Source organism: Platichthys flesus, chromosome 8 (assembly GCF_949316205.1).
Source record: "Platichthys flesus chromosome 8, fPlaFle2.1, whole genome shotgun sequence".
NCBI classification, from domain to species: Eukaryota; Metazoa; Chordata; class Actinopteri; order Pleuronectiformes; family Pleuronectidae; genus Platichthys; species Platichthys flesus.
Window position 1 is genome coordinate 5,842,712 of NC_084952.1, and position 22,931 is coordinate 5,865,642.

General features: G+C 42.1%; 3 protein-coding genes across 3 annotated transcripts; all 3 read left to right on the top strand.

Moving 5' to 3' along the window:
* Positions 1 to 1,388: 1,388 nt before the first annotated feature.
* Positions 1,389 to 7,980, top strand: spon2b (spondin 2b, extracellular matrix protein). The gene is made up of 6 exons (XM_062393179.1): positions 1,389 to 1,546; positions 2,463 to 2,726; positions 2,860 to 3,083; positions 3,522 to 3,713; positions 3,818 to 4,004; positions 6,909 to 7,980. The coding sequence occupies exons 2-6, from the start codon at positions 2,492 to 2,494 to the stop codon at positions 7,085 to 7,087; spliced, it is 1,017 nt and encodes a 338-aa protein (XP_062249163.1). The 5' UTR covers positions 1,389 to 1,546; positions 2,463 to 2,491; the 3' UTR covers positions 7,088 to 7,980.
* Positions 7,981 to 10,697: 2,717 nt separating this feature from the next.
* si:ch211-255i20.3 (transmembrane emp24 domain-containing protein 11) lies at positions 10,698 to 13,246 on the top strand. The gene is made up of 5 exons (XM_062393747.1): positions 10,698 to 11,008; positions 11,436 to 11,527; positions 11,678 to 11,803; positions 12,421 to 12,567; positions 12,661 to 13,246. Exons 1-5 carry the CDS (start codon positions 10,879 to 10,881, stop codon positions 12,808 to 12,810), a joined length of 645 nt encoding a protein of 214 aa, XP_062249731.1. The 5' UTR covers positions 10,698 to 10,878; the 3' UTR covers positions 12,811 to 13,246.
* Positions 13,247 to 13,933: 687 nt separating this feature from the next.
* On the top strand, positions 13,934 to 19,172 carry LOC133959314 (probable E3 SUMO-protein ligase RNF212). Its single transcript, XM_062394433.1, has 12 exons — positions 13,934 to 14,042; positions 14,799 to 14,860; positions 15,003 to 15,077; positions 15,207 to 15,263; positions 15,364 to 15,422; positions 15,521 to 15,580; positions 16,430 to 16,494; positions 16,695 to 16,755; positions 17,490 to 17,556; positions 17,729 to 17,783; positions 18,683 to 18,752; positions 19,043 to 19,172. The coding sequence occupies exons 1-12, from the start codon at positions 13,934 to 13,936 to the stop codon at positions 19,170 to 19,172; spliced, it is 870 nt and encodes a 289-aa protein (XP_062250417.1).
* Positions 19,173 to 22,931: the final 3,759 nt, after the last annotated feature.

The following is a 22,931-nucleotide window of genomic DNA, read 5'->3' on the forward strand; positions in this document are numbered from 1 at the left end:
GTGATACCATCAACAGCTCCAGTGCAAGAAAGTAAGTCAATTCTAAAGGAAGATTTTTTTTTCATTAAGCTCAAACTCATTCAAGCCACATTGGTTCCTCTTCTTCCTTCTCTTATTCTGCTCTACTACCCTCCACCAAACTGTACAGCTCTGTTCTGTGTGCAGAAATTATGAAGGTGGCAATAAGTTAATTTTTCTTGTAAATGTCACGAACTGAAAGCAGACTGGACTCCAGTGTTAAGTTTGTGTTTGTAAGAAACGTGACCATGTGGAAATCATTAGATGTGGGCTGATTCAGCGCACTGGCAAATTTGTGTGTGTGTGCACGTGAGTGTGTGGAGTGACGTCTACCACCTCCAGGTTCAGAAAGTCAAACACTACACCAGAAGGGGACATGCATACAGGCGAGTACGAATAAACCTTCATTTAACTATGTTTTTTTTTGTTCAACATTTCTGATTATACATCTGCTTGAAATGGTTTGGACCCTTTTTTTAGACAAGTGCTATGGCGCTCAAAAGAAGATAAACATAAAGTCCTGCTTGGAATATTTGAAGGATGTGAGTTTGATCCTTATAAAGCCGGTGAATTATAAATTCTAAAACCCAATGTCAAAAGCAGTGAAGAGGGAATTTGTTGGAAGAGCTTGTTGCTGAGGATAACATGCAAGTGGTACAGTGTCTGGTTTAAATCCTGTCTGTTGGTACCAGTAGCATGAAAACCAGTCTGAACTCCTAAGAGACACAAGCAGGAGGCTCTGTCATGGAAAACTATGAATGCTACCATGAAGTTCTAGTGCACTTTTATGATTTCTTCTGCAAATTGTTCCTTCCACAACCGACTAAGTGGACTGAAAGAATCCAAGTTCATGCAACACATCTTAAATACCCTGACATAAAAAAAAAAAACTTTGTGAAGCTGCAAGATTTCTACTTAGCCCTGACTCACTGGAACCAAACACACTATTTCTTCATAACTTAAAATCTTTACTTCCTAAACAAAGCCAAAGCCTTGAGTTTTGCAAATTTACTGTGTCCTGCAAAATAAAACTTCTTACATGAGTTACAATATCTGCAGTGGGACGAGGTCTAGTCGCTCAGTTCCAATTCAAAAAACTTAACCAAGAGACATTGAGAAAATTCTGCACAGGACAACTGGCTGTGAATCCAGCACTGCTGAACACATAAGTCAGTTAATGGGGTATTTAAAAAAGAGTAGGGGAGAGGAGGAGGAGGAGGAGAGTGGTGGACGAAGAGCCAAAGTCAAAGGGGATGAAGGGGGCAGATAGTGAGGCTGAGAGGAAGAGTTAAGAAAGTTGAGGAGGGGCAGGGAGCGAGATGAAGAAAGGGGGAGACAAAGAGGAGGAGGGGGGGGGGGGACCTCCTGAAAGACATAAATAGGCGAAAGAGAGGTTGGAACTTTGCAGTCACTCTTCCAGACAGCCACATCCACCACTCTCCTCTCCCCTTCTCTTCACCTCCACCAGCTCCACCTCTCCTCTCATCTGCTGCATCCCTTCATTCCTCTGGACCCCTGAGCAAATTCAGTGAGTAGTTTCTGCACCACACCAACAGCACAGAGATTCTGTGTGACTGTTGTAGGACAGGAGGCTGCCAAGCTTGCATGTAACAGTGGATCTTAATGCGTTCACACACCATGTAACAGCTCTCGTGGCATTAAACAATAGTTAAGAAAAGATTTGTCCATAAACAGAAAGTCTGCTCGTTTACAAACTGCATGACACTGATGTAATTCATATGCAATTCTTTAAGATAACATTTATCTCAGTGCTTATGTTTGTCATGTACACGTACAAAATTTAAATGTATTAGCATTAAAATCATACTGCAAAGAGAGAGAGAGACAGAGATAGAGAAGAACCACACCAGTGAAGAGTTACTGAACCAGTTCATGGAGGTCGCAAGATGAGTCACCAAGTGACTGCAGGATAGTGAGGATGATGTATGAGGTATCCAGCATTAGGAAAGGCAGCTGGCTGAGCTTCATTCTCTGTGAGGCAGAACTGCAGAGCTCATCAGGTTGCAACAACAACAACATCTCACTGTGTTTTAATTAAGGCCAGATCACCCCGCCTATCAACCAAGCATTGTTTAACTCGAGTTTACAAGAGGAAAACACTGGAAGCTAAACAGTGGAAGGACTGAGAAACATCTCTTCTGACTCACACGCCCCACAGAGATGGTGCAGCCACACACTTTGCCATTTTCTCAAATTCTCATTTCATTTGGCCATGTATCTGATCCTCCAGGAAAATGAGAGACCTCACAGAAGAGTGATTTCCTCTTGGATCAGAGCAACAGCAGAGCAAAGAGAATTAAAACATACATATATTGTAATCTATTCGGTCCTTTCCCCTCATTTGCAGCTCGATGACTCAGCTTTCAAAAATACTGCTGACTGTTCTCCTGACATTAGTATTCCCTTTAATGTTTCTCATCCAGGTCCTTCATCCTCCCCGGCGCTCATTACCATGGACACCACAAGGAACATCCTCTCCATTGCTGCGGCGTTCTCCCATCTGGTCGTCATACTGCTGACACTGGGCCAAGGCTTTCAGGCAATGCCTGTTCCTACCGATGTCCCCATGTGCACGGCCTCTGAACCGGCCCAGTACAGACTAACGTTCACCGGCAAATGGTCCCGGGCTGCTTTCCCTAAGCAGTATCCTGTCTACCGACCCCCTGCACAGTGGTCAAACCTTATTGGTAAATGCAGAATGGAATGTTTCTATTTACAGATCAATAGAAATGTAGAAATGTTTCTTAATGACCCATAACCCCGACTATTGCAGACTTGAGCCCTCCTCTGATCCTTTCCTCTCCTCCTCTCTGCTCCCAGGCTTGACCCACAGCACCGACTACCACATGTGGCAGCGTAATGACTTTGCCAGCAATGGAGTGAGGGAGTTTGCGGAGAAAGGCGAGGCCTGGACGCTCATGAAGGAAGTTGAGGCGGCCGGCGAGCGCATCCAAAGTGTTTATGGGATCCTGTCGGCTCCTGCTGTTGTGGGAGGAACGGGCCAGATGAGCACTGAGTTTGAGGTCTTCGCCAGGCACTCCTATGTGAGTTACTCAACACCTGGTTGCCTTCGGGTCTGGAGCCGGGCTTCAGGCCGTCAGAGGCCTTCTGCTGATAGGTCAATATATAGAACAAGGCCTGGGTCAGAGGAATTGTTGCCATTCCTGACAGTAATTACTACTGGGGTTGAACTTGAGCTGTCTGAGTACTTGTGTATTTGCCCTTGTGAACCATATTGTGAGGTTATTTCCATTGAGGATGTCACAACAATAAAACATTTTTTATTACCAAGAGTGATGTTGTCCAAAACTGCTAAAAATTTCAAGTAATAACTTTTCTCTTCTCTTTCCCACACGTCTTTCTTCCCTCTCTCTCCTTATCTCCATATTTCACTCTCCCCCACCCCCATGTCCTCTTCTTTCTCCCTTTTCTCCCTCCACTCTCCATCTTCCTTCCCATGCTTTTTCTTCCTCCATCTGCAGCTGTCGTTTGTCGTGCGCATCGTTCCGAGCCCTGACTGGTTCGTGGGTTTGGACAGTGTTGACCTATGTGATGGCGACCAGTGGAAAGACAATGTGTCTCTAGAGCTTTTCCCATACGATGCAGGTACGGACAGCGGATTCACCTTCTCGTCTCCAAACTATGAAACCATCCCACAGGACAAAATCATACAGGTGGGTAAAACTGAGAAACTGCTTAGTGATGACACCAAAGATCTCTACCAAAACATTTCCATGTAACATCAACTATTCTTCAATATACATTTCCCCCTCCTCAGATCACCTCCTCCTTCCCGAGTCACCCTGCCAACTCCTTTTACTACCCCCGCGTGAAGCACCTCCCTCCCATCGCCAAGGTCACACTGACAAAGATAAAGAAGAACAATCAGATCATCAGCCTGCCTGAGCTGCCCACCGAGACCAACCAACTGCCGACAGGGAACGAGATTGAAGAGGCCCTCATAAGTAAGTCTGAACTACCTTGATTAAAGTGATTAATTGGTTTCGGAAGAGCATCAAAACTGTTAAATCCCTGCCTTAAATAGGGCCGCTATAAAAACTTGCTTTACAAAAGAAATAAAAAAATGTACGGCTGGAGCCAATCTCAGTTCAAATTGGGCAGAAGGACGATACAACCTGGACAAGAGTCAAATAACCATTCACACCTACATTCACAACCAAGGGCAATTTAATGTAATTTACCCATTGGCTTTTATTGTACATGGGCATAAGGATGTGCACACTCAACAACTGAGGGCAATAATGCTAAACAGCTTTACATCCAATACTACACAAATTCCACCTAAAGTGGCCTTCCCCCATTTTATTTCAACTGACTGAATCTTATAATGGAAACGTTAAATTAAAAAAGTAGGTGTTTCGAACTGAGGGTTTACCAGAAAAGTAGGGACTCGGTGTGTGTTGCTGACTCAGATGGACGCATTTGCAAACCATTACAGGCCACACACAAACTCAATTACTTCCAACCAGAAACCAGAGAAGCCTTGTGGGTGCAGGGCATCAAGAAATGCCAGGGGCACATCTGGCTTCCACCGGGGAAAGAAAAAGACAGAGAAAGTGAAAGAGCATTTTAGGAATAATATGTAAAAATTATGTAAAGCAGGATTTAGGTCATGACCAAACATAGGATGCGCACATGTGTGTTTTAACAAGGCCTGGTTCCATGATTTGAAGCTGGATTTACTTAATGTTGCTTCCCAGACTGTTACGTTTTAAGACTCCCTGTTGCACAGATGAGTAGCAACAGTAAAACAGTCTGAATGCAAGAACAAATAGAAAGACAGCTTGGAAAAATAAAGATGAGGAGTGTGTCAAACAAGAGTAAAGCCAACAGTGCGATAGTCTTACAACCTGTGTGTGTGTGGCTGATGTTCTCCAGTGGGACACGTTACCACAGAAAGTCTAAATAAATGACTCAACCGGTAAAACGGAAAATAGGAATCAGATAGCGTGTCAGCCTGGCATTAGCGCTGACATTGCGGTAATCAGATTCAGAGTTCAGAGGGACTGTAAAGGTTTGACTCAGCATCACATGTCTGCTCCCCCGACAACCTGTCTACAAACAACAGAGAGGTGCCAAGGACGTGTTGGGGTTTCCTGCCCTGCTCCCAACTCTCCATCCTTACCCTCCAACTATTCATCCTTCCACTAAACCCCCAGTCTCTGTTACTCCTTCTCCTCGGGGCTTGGAAAACAATTTGAATATTGCACCTCACAAATCGCCTGCTTTAGTTACTCAGCTTTGAGTCTTAAAGCATCTTCTCAAGTTATTCTTCTCCGTCTTTAATGGGCCTGCAAGATGAATGGAGAAGCCAAGATCTGTCTCAACTTGACCTGCATGCTCCACCTCTCCTTCTGAATGTCTGTTCATCGGTGCAGCTTCCGTACATCATTCTGCTTTTCTACTCTTTCACCTCTCACCACCTCTGCGACCCTTATTACCTGTACACAAACTCACAGCAGCTTTGAGGTAGAGGTAGTCTGGTGAGTTCACAATGTCGGAGAAAAGAGAGGTGAAAGCAAGGAAGACAAATTCCAGAAGTTTAAACTTACAAATAAATTGTAACATTGCAATTCAGAAATGAAGTTGTAGTATTATCTTCTAAGAAAGTGGACTGAAAGTGGTTCCTGTCTTCCACAAGAACCAATTGAGTCTCTTTTGGATCATTGTCCACACACGTCTCATCTTCATCATCCTGCCGGATGCCATCAGATTAATTTCAACAACTACCCGGTTCATGGCTCCATTCAGCTTTCCTTTCATAACATGGTTATCATATGATATCATATCGCTGCTACCTCCAAACTTGGTACTTTTAAGGCCTGATGCAGATCCATTTCTCAAATCAGTTATGTGATATTATTGCAAAAAGTCTTCCAGTAACTCACAGGCCATTCCAAATGTTGTCTAGCAAGCTTCTAACATGCTTCATCGTGCCTTTGCATTATAATGGAGTGAGTGTGCATGGAGTGCGTTGCCGATTGATTTCTCTGTGACAACTGTACAGCTCTCTCCAACTCTTTCTGGAGTGTGGCCCTTGGCTCTGTGGCTGTACTTCTGTTGCCCATCATCACTCCCTGGTCACATACTTTGTGAGGAGCTCCTGTGCAAGGCCAATTCATGGTGTGAATTAATGTTCCTACCATTTGTAGATAATGGCCCCAGTGGTTCTTACAGTAACATTTGGGAGTCGTGAAATCTGTCACTCAACCGTGCGTCAAGAGTAACATGCACACTGTAAAGGTCTTGGTTAAGTTATTTTCCTCAACACATCATGAGATGTTCCTTGTGCTAAAGCTCTGTGACAAATAATTTCTAGATGTGTATAAAGACTTGAGTAAGTTTTTCTAAGCAATAACCGAGCCAACGTTGTGAAATCAGTTATACTTGGTTTACTGCTTTTCCTTAGTGTGTTCAATTGACACTTTATGGATTGTAATGTGTGAAATTCAGGAGTTGATACCAATGTCTGGTCACAATTTAATGTGAATTGCTCAATTGGAACGTGAATACTTATTTCCCCTACTGTAACTCCAACAGCACAGCCAATGCCAAGAATCTATAACAAGAAGCAATGGGTCCGTAAAGAGCTGCACACGCAGCAAGCCACAATTTACAGGAATACCCTTTCATTACTGTATTCACTTTTATAAGAGGCAAATACACGTTTATGAGCAGTGGTTTTTCTGCTTATGACTTATTCCACCAGTTTCAAATTCAAATCTGTAAAAAGGAAACACAAATATACACATACAAATGTCAACACCACAAACACAGCACAGTGAAAAATGAAAAATCTAAACCCAGAATGTTGATGTCCCCCCTTTCCCCCCCTTCTGTCTGTGCAGATACCCCTCTGGACTGTGAGGTGTCAGTCTGGTCTCCCTGGGGCTTGTGCAAAGGCAAATGTGGAGAGGCAGGCGTGCAGCACCGCACGAGATACATCCGCATGCACCCTGCCAACAACGGAGCCCCCTGCCCCCTTCTGGAGGGGGAGAGGAAGTGCATCCAGGACAACTGCTTATGACTAGGCCAGGGAAGGCGGGAGAAGAAAGAGAGGAAGGAGAGGAGAGAAAAGAAAGATAGGACGTCCAGGAAAGGCAGGAAGGGACGAAGACGGAGAAACAACAACAAAAGGTCTTCACGTAAGGCATAAACATGAAGAGCCAGAGTCCCTTCTTTCCTCCCTGGCTACAGCCTCTTTCTGTGGAAATGGCAATTGTACAGAGTGACTGTCAAACTGTTCAATTGGAAGACTAGACTGCCAATAAAGTCTCGTCCTCATGTCACATTGACAGATCTGTCAGCACTACAGAGGTGTAGTTTGGCTACTTTTATATAGCCATTAGATACCGATTCAGTTTTGTCAGTTTGTCAAAATTGTCTGGGGAATGAACAACTTTTCTTTATTAACTTACCCATGAACTAAAAACATATTTTCACTTTATAATCAGCTTTGTTTTGACATTTCTGAAGATCACAAACAGTTGTTTGCCTCCCAGCAGCTTTGCTCTGACAGATTTGGAAACAAATCCAAGCAAACAACACGTAAGATCTCAAATCCCTGTATCCGAGAAATACTTAAGAGAAAATCCAACATCGGCTCCTACGCTGAGAAAACATGTTGCTTCAAGTCCCATTAGCTAAGGTAGTACCAGCAGAAAAGTGAGAGAAAGAAAAGCATAATGTTTACAGAGAGACATTGTGGTTATTTTCCTGAACACAAAGGATATATTTATTTACAGGATTTTAACCTGTTGTGTACAGTATATCAAATTTGATGGTAAACATGTGTAGTCCTCCATGTTACTGTTACAGATTATGGTACTTAGTTCAGAACAGAACAATACGTTTGGTATAAAAATATTGAAAATGTACAAAAAAAGACGTTTTTGTCTGAATCAATAAAGTGTAAATACATCTCAAGATAATGTCTCAACTGTTTCTTGAATAAAGAGATTATCTTTGCGATGAAAGGTTGATATTTGCATATTTATTTTAAAACTTCACATGATTCCTACAATGAGAAGTATATTCCTCCATATTATGAACTCAACTCCTTTACTACAGCACATGATTTTTAAATCTGAGACACACATTTGGACTTAATTGCATCCGGGGCTCCCATGGTAATGTTACAAACACTGGGGCTGCAGGATCAAATTCAGTGAACAGAGAAATGATTTCAACTGGATGACCTGGGTTCAGGCCCCAGCGTTGGCTCCAGCTCGTCCTTATGAAGTGTTGGTCATAAAATGGACAAATGTGCACACCAACTATTTAAAAAAAAGTTCCACAAATGTTGATTTAGATCACGAGTCATTAAATCTTATAGAGCTCACTTTGTGCTGTAACGTCCAGCGCAGCACATCCCATGATGCCGCTGGTGTCTCTTTTTAATGGACAGAGCAGACACCAGTTGCATGTAAAGTGACCTCTTTTTTCATATGTGAAACAGATAAAAATCACTTAGGACCCCACCCCCTTTCCCACCAAGCAACGCAGAAACCACACTGCAGATGACAGATTGAATAGCAATAAGAACCAAACATCTGGTGCAAGAGGGAGCTCCTTCCGTTTGGAATAACAAGGGCAGAGGAAAATTACTGAGATAAAGAATCAGGAGACGGGAGAGGAGCAGATCCAGGTTCTGGCTTTTACTCAACAACATTTTCATCAGCTAAGACTTCAGAGTGTGTCCTGAATCTTATGAGATGAAGAATCTCTGGGCGTCCACATCCTCAGAAAAGGGATTTACCATTGTGTCATCCAGGTTGCTCAGAATTAGTCTTGATATGTTCAAGAGAAACATAAACTGCTGAAGTGTCCTCAGAAGGAAACAACATCACACCTGCTTATCCATATAGTAATGTAATTAAACCAGTTATTTGGCATCAGTTATTTGATCTCAGTGACTTTGACCATGGCAAGTCTGCTGGTGCCAGAGAGCCTGGTTTCTGAAACTGCTGAAACAGCAGTTCTTCCAATGCAAACAACTTGTTGATGAGAGAGGTCAGGGAAGAATAGCCAGAGTAGTTTGTGCTGCTGTGGTGAGCAGAAGAGCCCATGTGGTGAGCAGAAGAGCCCATGTATATTTCTGAAGCCACAGTGGGTTCACCAAAAGTAGAGAGCTGAAAACTGGAAAAATGCAACCTGGTCATATGAATATAAATTTCTGCTGACACACACAAAGATGGTGGGATCAGAATTTGCCAGGAACAGCAAAAATGCATGAGCACAACCTGCCTTGGGTCAACAGTTCCGGCTGGTAGTGGTGCAATGGTGTGGAGCAGACTCACCTTGGGTCCCTCAAAACCAATCACTCATCGTTTGAGGGCCATTATCAATCTGAGTATAGCTGCTGACCATGTGCATCCCTTTATGGCCTCAATAAACCATTTTATAAGGGCTCTCCAAGCTGGAGAATGCGCAATGTCACAAATGCAAACGCTCAAACTGGTTTCATGTGCAGCTGATAAATATAAGAAATTATTTTAAAATCGATATACTTTTAAATGATCCGATATAAATTCATAAAAAGGAGGAATCTGCCCCTTAAGATGTGCCTTTTCCTGTGACTGTCCCCATTATACATAAGAACAGCAGCAGCATTTTAGCGAGTTAGGGAGTCGCTTCTATCATCTCAAATCTGTGTCGGAAGACGGAGTGAGACAGAGTTTTACGCTCACACAAACAGGCCCTGGCCCCGCCCACACTCACAGAGTGACAGAGACAGTGAAGGAGCAAACCCCATTAATGTGAAAGAGCCGTAGTGTGCAATTAGTGGAAAAACAGATGCAGCAAAATGTGAAAATATCAGGTTTAAACTACTGCAATGCCACTGCACAATAAGTAGTGCCACTGCTTCAGGGTCAGGCCAGACACAGCGGTTGGTTTCTACAAAGCTGGAGTGTCTCTCCTTTCTTTTATTGGCAGGTACAGTCGCATTCACACTTTCTGTGAAACTACTGAGGTGTGGGAGGAGAGGGAAATCGGACTCTTTGCTTACTTAGGAGATGATAACTTTTGCAGCTGTTAAATACGAGAAGGTTTCATTCTGTGTGTGGGCGTGTTGGGGTTTACGTTATAAGTGACCTGATGTAGGGCAGGCATATGGCAACTATTGGATGTAATGGTCTGGATTACATTTTCCACTCAATTTCTCCTCTGTATTGTAGCAACAGTCACGGTAACACTGGGAATCTCCACTGCTTTATAAGAGGTTAAAAGTTGAACATCGCATTTTCAAAAAGGACAAGAGAATCCTCAAGGAGTAAGAAACTTATTTGTGATGGTGATATTGACATGGTCAGTTAAATGTTCACATTTTCACACACTATAGACGCATGAGAAATGCAAGTTCTTACAATAATATTCTAAATGGTAGATAGTTGCTGTTTAAGGCCAACAAAAACATTGCATCTCCCAGAAAGGTTTATGAATTCCCATGCCATGTCGATGTGACCACACAGAAGTCACTGCTGATTATTCTGTATCTGGTGCAAGTTGCTAGATCCAATCAATAACTTGTCACAGATACGTGGCTATTGGCTCCCAGGTTAACCAGTCACAACCCGACGGGAATGTCTCGTCACACAAAACAGCACCTGTGAATTTCTCACACTCTCTCACACTATACTGCAGCCCTCCACTGTAAATATCTGCCTTAGCAAATGGCTGTTTGGCTGTAGTCCATGAAACAAACCTCAAAACTAGCATTTGCAATACGCTTAAGAGAAAAAAAAGATCAGAGGTACAGGCCAAACATTTGGTCGGTGTCAAGTGTATTGTAATCTAATAGCTCATTGTTTGCTGAAAATGGGTTTTCGAGGCATTGGCTTTCTGCTCCAGTGTTACCTGATGCTGGCCACTGCGATGTATTTTGATCTGGGAGAACAGGAGGAAAAGTGCATCATTGAGGAGATTCCAGAGGACACGCTGGTGACCGGTGAGTCCTGGAGAGGGAATACGCCTCCTGAACTTCAAACAGGAACAACGAATGTGGAATTATGTTTTAATAGGTGTATTGTGAAGTTCAATGTGAATATTGAATCACACACAACTGTTACATGCACATCATGAAAACAGATTTCTTCCTCAACAATAACATTTGACATAGAAATGTATAAAGTGGAATCAGACCTACAATAAGTGAATAGGTGAAATGTTTCTGTACTTTATTAACATTGTGATGAATGTATATATCGATACAGTCCATTCCCTCATAAAAGTTAAAATCTTGTCCTTGATAGATTAGATTCAACCTTATTGTCATTGCACAGTACAAGTACTTATACAACGAATTGACAACAACTAAGTGTTTGTGCACATATAGTATGTCTAAGCACACATGTGTGAATGTCTCTTACGTTTAGGTTATTTCTTGTTGGAGCCTTGGGATATGAGGTCGCTCCACAACTCCCCCCACTTTGGTGCCACTGTGACAATCAGAGACCCAAACCAGGAGGTACTGAACTCACACTACACTAAAACAAGGATAACGTGCAGCATGGTTTGATTGATAAGAATAATTCATACATATTAATAACCACGTATCCATTTTGTTGACTCGTACCTGAAGAGATGTTGGTCTAACAGCAGGTTTCCTTCTCTCTAGGTTGTGATGACCAAGCGCTTTGGTAAATTTGGTAAATTCACCTTCACAGCTCATGCCTCTGGTCAGCACTACCTTTGCTTCCAAAGCAACTCCACCAGGTTCTCTGTCTTTGCTGGAGAACGACTGGTGAGCTCTGTGGATACACACACACACAATTTAAAAAAGATAAAAGAACATTATACAATGTTGAGTATTTTCTGTGAATTGTGTGCAGATAGACATTAATATGAAATAAAAAATCTGCCTTCCCCCGATTACACGATCACGGTATTCCCTTATTTTTGCCATCATAAATCTGGACCGTAAACAATAAGTCACCAGTCAATTAGTACGGTGGACTAGTGGCAGAAAAACTTCCTGAATGGACACCACTTGGATCCGTCTAAAAATCCAAGAGAATATTGCCTACCCCACTGTCTAGTGCCCCTGAGCAAGGCACCTTACTCCCCCAACATCTGCTCCCCGGGCACTGTACATGGCTGCCCACTGCTATTTGGGATAAATACATGTATCTTAATCTTAATCTTAATAAGGGGTCACAAAAAGACACAGCTTAAATTTAAAAGGTAATAAGCCTAAAACCTCATCAGGAAGCACCATCTTATGTCATGTGACAGTCCAGTAAAAATCTTAAGGTCCTGAAGTGTTCAGAATTTAATTGAAACCTTTTGGGAAAACAGGACATTTTCACAAGAGAGAATAAGAGAATAATATCTTTATCTCTTCCCCACTGTGCTGAACAGAAGCTACATGTGGACGTTCAGATGGGAGAGCACTCGATTGAACCCGTTACTGACAAGACCAAAGACAACATGGAGACACTGGAGAACAGCCTCAGACACCTTGTGAATCAGATGATGTACATCAGCAGACAGCAGGAGTACCAGAGGGTAAATGAGAAGTCTTTTTCTGCAGTATTATCAAAACATCCAGACTCAATGTGTGTTCACCCTCCATCTTTTGTCTCGTCTGCTGCGACTCAGGAGAAAGAGGAGGTGTTTCGACACATCAGTGAGACCACCAACAGGAAAGTGCTGTGGTGGGCCGTGGTGCAGACGTCCATTCTGCTCACAGTCGGTTTCTGGCAGATGAAACGACTCAAGGCATTCTTCATTGCCAAGAAGCTGGTGTGACCTCTGACCCCGTCACCGCTGTACCTGCTGTACAGATCTCCCCCACACATGCTCCAGTGCTTCTAATAACCTGCAGAAAGGACGATTCATGGCCAGAAATACTGTAACAATTAAAAACTCTCCATCTGCCAAACATATGGTCTGATGATTACAGGAAATAGAGTAAAAATTGTGCATGTAAACAATAAATGGATGCAACATGTGGAGAAAATCCATTTATACCTCTATAGGGAATGCATTATAGACATTATTATATATAAATCTCTTTCACCATGTACATGTATAGCATTGTATTATACTTTAGTAAGAGTTCAAGTTTGGACATGTTATAATAATCATGGTTATCTAACTCCTTAATGAGCAAACATACACAATGTTAAAAAACTTAATAACCAGACTTCTGCAATTTCAATAAAGTTTGAACAGCTGTTTTGCATATACGCCTCTTTTCATTTTATTCTCAATAATAACTTACCTCCATCTGAAAGTGTCCTGCAGCCACAGCCATGTCAGGTGAGGCCTTAGCACACAGGCTACGATTAGCTAGCAGCTAAACTGACGTGCTAGCTGCTAGAGGCTAAAGGAGATTTATTATCGATGAGATGCGACCCTGCTTTTCCATCATTCATCGATAGAGAGCAGGTAAGATCATATATAAAACAACTAACTACTGGTGCGGACCTGATAGCATCGCCTCTGTGGAGCCTTATTTACCATTAACATGGGTACGTTAGCATTTAGCTTCCCTACCTACAGAGCTAGCTTGAGCAGTGAAGCTAATACACATGTAATTGACAGTTATAAGGGCCGAGCTGGTGGATAAGTTGCTATGAAGTCTTAATGCACTGTTAGAAAAACAGCATAGCATGTTTAAATGAAGCTTAGTTAACAAGCTCACACATAAACAGTGAGTTCTTCCTCAGCAGGTGTTGTGACAACTTTTGTTCCCCCCTTCAGTTTGCTTCCACCTAAAATGGCGTCTCTCCTCCCAGGTTATGTTCAGGCCCCAGTCAACTGGTTTATGTTTAGACTGGGGTCAGATCTGATTCACTGGTGAAGGTAAGAGATCAGGATTGAAAAGTACAACTATCGAATGCTGCCATTGTGTTCTGCAGGAGTTTCAATGTCTTTCTGGATCTGCTGCAACTGCTGCTTCCTCCCCCCCGGTGCCGACAGGAAATTGGCTCTGACGACATGTGGTCACGTCATCTGCAGTGTGTGTTTCCAGAAAGGTGAGTTGACCTGAGACCCAGTGTGCACGGCCATGTCTGCAGCTCCGTGCAGGTGGAAGCATGATGAGACAGAGACATCTGTTGGGTTGGGAGTGATACTACACATTGGATCCACTCACTTTTACACCAGTATAACTTCAGACAGGAGGGCTCAACTTAACTTTTCCCCAAAGAGCCTTTCTATTTCTTAAAATTTAGATATTTTCCTAGGCCTCTATAGAAATATATTGTCTTAGGATAATCCCCTTGAGATGTATTGTGTCGTTTTCAAAGGGGCTCTCGAACACTTTCAAATGGGAAACAGAGAAGTACAAGGGACAGTATGTAACACAACATTTACAAAAGTGAGGACAGATAGAATAAAAGACTAAATCTATATAAAAAGGAACGACAAGAAATTGTTGCACAGTGGCATCATTACTGAAATCACATTTTTGAATAAGATAAATGATGATGACGGAGACCAAATATTTAAAGGTTAACTTGCTCCAATTAGAGAGCAACGCTATTATACAGAAGAGAGTAGAAGTACTGCTCATCATATCCTTAGATTCAATCTTGGATGTGGTGACTTTCATATTCATAAACCACAAGTCTATTGACCCAGTTTGTCACTGTTAGATTCAGGGGATAAACATTTTAAAACCCCATTTTGTTGGTTATGTACTTGATTCAGTTTCCACAAATCTGCTATTAGCTACCATCCTGCTAAGATTGTGCATTTTATTTATTTGCTTTTTTTAATTTTAATTGCAGGCACACAAGGAAAATGTTTAATATGCAATATCAACTGCCAAGTGTCACCTCTCTCTGACAAAGTAAGCTTCTTTCTTCAAATCCAATTGCGTCATTGTGTGGTTGTGTAGCTGTCTGAGTTGAATAGCATTACACTTAATTGAACAGATGGATATCAATTTAGAACCATGATGTCATTACAGTCGTGTGAAATGTCTGTTTCAGAGCAGCTCGGAGGTTAAAGCCTTGTTTTCTGACGTCAATGTGTTGGCAACCAAGCACTTGACGGAAATCAGCAAAGTTTGTTCATTTTCTCTCTTGTCTCAGTAACTTTTATTAAAGCTGCATCAACATCTTCAACTGGCTGTTTTTGTAGAGTTATATATCTTTATGTATTTTCAGACATGAAAGTGTTTCCTCTCCTCTCAGGTTATAATGTTCCAGGCGAGACATCAGAAGAGACTGTTGACTCACTACCAGCAAAGGGTGAGAGGCATTTCTTCAAATGGCAGATAATGGTAATGACTATATTTTCCTGAGGTGCAGTCCAGCTGTGAGCATCTTTAACCATTTTAATCAATAACAGAATGAGAAATTAGAAGACGCATTGGTCAAGATGAAACAGGAAATGCAGCAGATGACAAAGTAAGTTATAAATACAATTTTATACAGATTTCTAAATTGAATGTGGGTGAAAATGTGGCAGATTTTTAATTTATTTGTAATTTATTTTCCCTTTAAAGGAAGCTGAATGAACAAAGTGCCTACATCGCAAAACTAGAAAACTGTCTTCAGCATCAGAGGTACAGTACATAGAGTAGATATACACACATACTGATCTTCTATTAAAAAAGATAAGTAACTCATGCCATCTGTTTTAAAAATGTATAAATCGATTTAATAGTTTGAGAGCAAACAGATGGTTGCTTGTAAATTTGATCTGTAACCGGTGAGTTGTACTTCTTTAACAGCCACTGTGCAGGGTAATCAACTTGTGTTTTATAGTTCCACAAACAAAACCATCCAGAAAAATGTTCAATTATCCAAGGAGTTTACCTACAAGCATTTGACTGTTGTTTAATTTCCCATATTTAAATTATTTTTAGTCTTCCTTAATTCACCTATGATAATCGTACAATATCAGGAGTCGTAGGGAATGTTCCTGGATCAGTGTTTCTAATTCTTGCAAAATAAACAGATGGAAAAAACAGACAAAATCTGGATCTATGAGGGCAGTAAAAGTTTTGAAGGATTTGGAATTAGATCTTGGAGTTTGGACTTGTTTGATTTGGCATTTTAGTTTAAAAAGTTTACAAAGAGCTGACTGTTATGCTTCACCTCTCACCAGGTGTCACTCTTGGCACATTCACTCCAGTTCGGATTCAGCAAGTCCAAACTGAATGAGTTTAAAGGGAAAGTGGAGTTTTTTTGCAGATGGCCAGAAAAATATATTGTGAACCAATTGTTTTTTTGAACTTCTGGGGAAGGGACCCTCGTTGATGAGTATTCAAAGATGATTTTCACTAAATCATATGTCAGTCCTGCTCAGGTCCTCTTCTGTCATTCAACACTAGCTCCAACTGTGTCTGAGGCATCTGTGACTTTTGTCTTGTTCAAACCGATGATTCAGGGATGTTTCTCTTCTCATCCAGTGTCAGAGCTTCATCAGTGTCTCAAATGAGTCACAGTTCTCATACGCCACATGGACACAATCCAGGTAAGTAATCCCACAGGTTAATGACACACATGCATCAGTCTTTGTGGTATTAATCTTAAACACCCTGAACAGGCAAGTGGTACAAAAAGGTGAAACTTTGATGACCCTGATTCAACTCGGCCAGACTCAATCTTTCACCTAATGTGTCTTCATCGATTATAGTGTAGTAGCTTCTGTATTAATTACATTTTTGCTGTTAGTGTTGCAGATCCCATATAACTCCCCCATCTGCCTCTCACGGCACTCCTCGTCCACGAACGTGTGAGTACTGAACCTCTCATTTTTCACTCCCCCTCTTCATTCTATCAACCCTCGTCTCCTCTGTTCGGCTCTCGACACCTTGTCTGAAGCTCTGTTTTTTTACTCTGCCTTTTTTTTGTCTCTCAGCTCTTTAAGGAGAGAGAATGTAGGAGGTATTTAACAGTGTAAACAAGCTATAACCTGGGTTCAGCCCATGGTGGCTTGTGTTAGCTTAAGCTTCTGTATAGCTTTGCCCTGCCCTTCGTCCATCTACACACACACACCTGAATAAGCTACGGTTTCTTTGGTTTAGTCAGGAATCCCTGTCAGGTCTCCGAGACACCGTTGACACAGGATTAATTGGCTGCCAGAATGTAATGGTATAAATGTTGTTTCATCCGCTGGGACTTAAGGTTTTCTGCTGCGGATATTAATCTTATTTGGAAAATTACCTGCAGGGTGAATTCAACCCATTGCAAAAGATAATGTTGGGCTGGCAAGACTGTTTTTAAACACAGCTCAATGTGATTTGTATAATAGTGATAATTTATTCATTTTATTTGGGTGCCCTTTAAAATACTGCATTAATAAGTATAAGGTGACTTAGATTTCAATTTGAGTTTCACCAAAGCCAAGTTAAGCCACGTGGACTGAAATCCTGCAGATCTTTAGGTTGGATAACAGGAGTTCAGATACCACTGCAGTGTTCAGCCAATAGAACCAAGACTAATGAAGTGTGCCTTCCTGTCGTGTAGCACCGAAAACCTGGAGGTGGATGAGAGAAGCCTGTTCAGGAAGGTAAGTTCAATTATATCGCCAAACGTTGATGTCCATATCTGCTTTTTGTATAATCTCCTGTAACATATAAGCTCTCACACCGCATCTTGGGATTGGATTTATTTCAGTAGTAGTGGAAAAATAAAAAGAACTGACAGGAAGAAGCAAATTAAAAGTCTTGATTTGTGCCGTTTCCCTCTGTCTCTCTATCTTTCAGCCGAAGACTGGACCTCGACTGTCATTAATCAGTCCTCCACAGGCTGAACGCATGGGTAAGCGCTTTGCTCCACCTGTCATAAAAGTGTACTTGTTAACTATAAAGAGAAATGCAGTCTGTGTGTGTTGGCTGTAACTGTGTATCTGTTTTCGCTATTACTCTGTCTCTGGAAAGACTATCTGCTTCTTTTACGTCAATGCAAAGGGCATCGTACCAGTATCGTGTGGATTTGTGGTTTCACTTCCCTCCCCGCTCAATGTGTACACAGGCGTGATATTAATGGCTCGTACTAAATGTACTTTTGAGGAATCATACAGACACGGATTAATCGCACTGTAAACATCTCACAAAATCATCTGGGAGTCCCGACCTTCGTTTGGAGGTTACAGACACGAACACTGACCACCCACAGTGATTAAACTAATGCAGATGTTGTCAGATGTTTTGTTTGGGATTACACAGGCTGAGTTCCTGAGTAAGTCTCTTAAGGGATTTGACCTCAGTTATGGTGGATGAGTTAGGTGACAGCCCTGAAATGCTATTAGCCTCACTCCAAGTGTAGATTCTCACTATATCTGTTGTGTTTCGTTGAGTAAGTATCATTTTGAAGAATACCGCAATTTTTTACCTGCATCAGAATGATTGGGCTATTTAAAGGCTTAGCTGCAGCCATTGCAACATGTGACATTTCTTATTCTACTCTTCACAGCAGAGGTTGAGTACATGTCCCTGTTATGTAACAACCTGTAAGTCTGTGTGAAGGGGAAAATAGGAGCTACTAATTACTCTGAAAGATGATTCACCCATTTATCTTGTCTTCTTGGAGGCTTTTCCAAATAAAACGTGACACATGAGCCGATAAAGACCCCAAAATATGTTTTGTATTTATCAAACCATTTTATTGTATTGTTTGTTATGGATTTATCATCAATCTACTTTGTGTGTCATATTTAGGCTCCGTCTCTCACAGATCATCCAATCAGAACACATTGGCCAACCACTCTGCTCGCTCTGCGACAGTCAGGTGAATAATCTCATAAAATACATTTTTGTGTCTGTCTATTTAATATCTTTAACAAATAATTTAAAAATGATTATGATTCTATTTCCGGATACATCTTAAAAATCATAAAGTTCTGCCTTTCTGTAAATGTGATATGGTAGGAAAGTTAGAAAGTACTAAAATATGAACTAATACAAGCTATTTCTTCTTCATAGGTAATTGAGGGCATTTTTATTTTTAAATCTTCTTTAATAAACCAGTGGGGTTTATCTCTGATTGGTTGATCATGTTGCTCATCTCTCCTCTTCCAGTCGTTTCCAGGGAACACCAGTGACACCAGACCTTTCATACGTCCAGAGCTCAGGATGGACGTCTCCCATCTTCAGACCTCTGTCCTCCTTCAGACACTCCATGTCCTCCCTGGTCGGCCATCCTCCCTAACTAACACACAGACAGAAACTGACATGAAACCTCTAGAGGAAACACACATGGCCACTGACGTGCACAGTACATAGAGGTATGAGAGAGGAATGTCTCTGGCAAATCAGAGCCACCAGCTGATTTGTGGGTTGTTTTTTATGAAGCATGTGAAATCTGACTTATTTAGCTTGAACCTGGGCCACGATGTAACTGTTTATTGATTAATAAATTCAACTTCAGTTTTATTGAATTTTTACTCTTCCAGTCTCCTAATGAATTTAACCTGTAAAATGAAGTTATAAGTCTTTCTTTATGAGTTTAAGTGTAGCTGCAGATATCCTGATGCAGTCACTTCTGTGGTGGTGGCTGGTGTGAAGTCAAAGGTCAAGTTAAACATTCGATTTTTCGTTCTTTAGCTGTTGTTGTAGTAAGAGTGAACTACTTTCAGTAATCCAGCAGAGAGACCTCCAGGCCTAATGTAACAACCTCACAAGATTTTAGCCACAGGCAAAAAATGTTGACGTTATGCTCACTCTGCTCCATCTCTTCGATTTACAGAGTTAAACTGGGATTAAGTTCACAAAAAAACTTTCCTTTACTGGATTCCACAAGGTTTTGCCTTCAGGGCCGACAGGCTGGTGTTGCCTTCAGGAAGCCGTACAGCCAACTACCCTCAACAATAGTTACTGCACTTCTGGCCTGATGCATGTAACCTCAGTAACACGACTCATGATTTCAACCTGACATCTTGTTTCAAAACAAGTGGAGGCAAAGAAAACTGTAGCCGTCTAGAAACATGATATCACCTGAAGTCATCTCGACGGGGAGAAGCCGCTGCGTGGAAGCGGGTGGCGAGGACGGCCTGATGTGTTCAGACAGGTTGACTCGCTCTTTGTGGACCTGCGTGTCTTGCCTCTATTGTCCCTGGTTGTCAGGGTGGTGAATGGCGTCTATTGAAGGGGGCTCAGGTGTGACTGTGGGTGTGTGTGGGTTCTGGGTCTGTGCACGCTATGCTCAGGCACTTACTAGTGTGTGTGTGAGGTTGAAGGGTATTGTACAGAGTCAGGAGGCTTGATCCCCCTCTCTGCTCCAGTGGGATCCAAAGTCGTTTCCTGTTTTTTAAGGTCCACTTAGAGAGAAATGGCTCCCTCGGGCAGACTAAGCTGTCATGGTGTCACACACTGACAGAGAGAGGACTAAATCAGAAAAATCTCTCCAACACACACACGCACACACACCCACACACAAACTGGAGGATCAATTGTGCTGGACAGTAATAATGTGCGTGTTAACACCATGTTTTAGTTCAGCCACAGTTCTGGATACTTTTCTCGCACACAAAGACTTCTCCCTTTCTCTTTGTGTCTTTATCGCTCTCACTTTGCTTTGCACACACACACACACACACAAACACAGACATACACACACACACACATCTCTCTGCATGGCTCCAGGCTGTACAAATGAGTCCTGCCACTTCAGAGAGCTAAAGAAAACTATTCTGATGTCAGTTGTAATTATTCAGCAGCGTATTCCCACAGCTTGTCCCCCCCCCCTCCAATTTCCATCTCCATCTTTCTGTGTGTGTGTGTGTGTGAGAGAGAGGGAGAGAAAGAGAGAAGCTTCTCTCTTAACCTGATCCAGATTTCACACTTTGTCACTCAGTATTTCAGTCTTGTGCCTTTGTTGCTGGAAGTGTAATCCCCTCCAGGCAAGACACGACATGAACTAAATGATTTCACACGAGAGCTATTTGTCTTCTTGAGGTGTGCAGTGAGTCCTTGTGTAGCTCTCCAGTGTCGATGTGTGTAATCTGTGATCCCCATCACCTTCATTGTTTGACTTCAGTGCTAAGAAAACACAGAGGAAGATTAGTGAAGATTTAACATGTTATTTAAAAAAAGCCACAAGGGAGGATTTATTTCTGAATATCATTTAATGAACTCTACGCTTACACCAAACCTTTATTACAACGTTCTGTTAGAACTCACTTCAGTGCAGTTTAGAGAGACACCACCTTTCATAGATCAATTTGTTTTAATGGCTTTCAGGATCCCCCCCCCCCCCCCCCCCCCGTTGGAAGAAAGGTACATAAGGCACATATATTTTTTATATTTCCTTAAATCCTATTTGCCATGCTTAAGAGTCCTAACGTTGTGAATTCAGTTTACACATGTACTGCAGCAGTTGATAAAGGGATTGCTTTGCTCTAATGGTTCAACAGTCTGAAAGTTGTTCCAGTGAATTTGTTAAAGTGGTATAAAACATAGTATGATGCTAGTGTGCTGCTATAACATATTTACTCATCAAAAAAGTAATGTTTAAAGGAACTGCAAATTACAAAATTAAATAAAATACATTTTCTGATTTAATGATAAATGGACTGTATATATAAAATCATACTTGTCTAGTCTTCACAGTGTCACTGAGTGGAGAAACTACTAAATCCAATGCTGTTGCATTAAGAACAGTACTTTATGTTCTCTTCATGATGATATGTAATCATTTTTAACATGTTTTAAAAATGTGTCGTCATCAGTTCAGGGTCAAGGATCAGGGTTGTCAGACTAATCCCCCGGCTTCTCTTGTTCGTCTGTGTCCTTGAGCAAGACACTGAAATCCAAATGACTTCCAGTTGTCAGGCCTTGTAAAATACTTTGCCTGTTAAATGGATTAGAGTTAAAGTTAAAGGGGTGAAGCTCTGTAAGTGCAGGACTCTACTATGAATAACTGATATCATTAATTGGATGGATTGGCCTGTAGGTGGCACTGTAGTCTGTGTCAGTCGTCTATCATGATAACTGCGATATGCATTCCTCCAGTGTGTGTGTGTGTGGGGGGGGGGGGGGGGGGGGTGTTTGTGAAGGTCTTTGGACCCCAGCTGCCTCTGATAGGGATCTACAGGATGAGGAAGGGACGCTCAGGAGGTCACACACACACACACACACACACACAAGCACATGCACATGCAAACGCACACACACACACACACAGAGGCATCCCACATGTGAAGGCAGGCTGTTGCCTTTGAAGGGGCCTGGCCTCCTCCAACTGTCCCATGCATGCTTGAATGATGTCAGCGCGACTGTGGAAAGATTCCTTTCCTTTCATATACACACAAACACACACACTCAGATACACACACGTGTACACACACTACTTCTTTATCACACACTACATCTCTTTTCAAACAAACACACACCAACTTGCCTTTTACTACTCTCCCAAACAAATATATACACACTGTTGCTTGTAAAACACTCTGACTCTGATTTTCTTCCTCTTCTTTTCTTTCGCCTTTACACACTCACAAACACACGCACACACAGACACACACTTGGCAGGATGTGCGGGAAGAAAAAGGGGCCGAAAGACAACACCGAGATTAGGAGGCTTTTGTCACGGCTCTGTGGCAGACTTTAAAGGCCTTGGCTCCCTTCCCATCTGCCAGACTTCTTTCTTTTCTCACCCTGTACGTCCACATCCCTCTCTTTTCATAGTGGTGGTGGGGGGTGAACAAGGGGTGCAGAGGAGAGACAGGAGAAAAGGAGAGAGGGATGGGTGGAAGAAGGATGGAAGCCGCCCGCTGCCCCCTTTTAGCCTCCCTTTACTGTTTTTGTTTTCCTGGCTTTAATGGCGGCTTTGTGGCCGTGTGGAGGACGAGTGGAGAGAGGGAGAGGTATGCAAACAGAGGAGAAGCCTCAATGCCAGCCAGGTGTGTGTGTGTGTGTGTGTGTGTGTGTGTGTGTGTGTGTGTGTGTGTGTGTGTGTGTGTGTGTG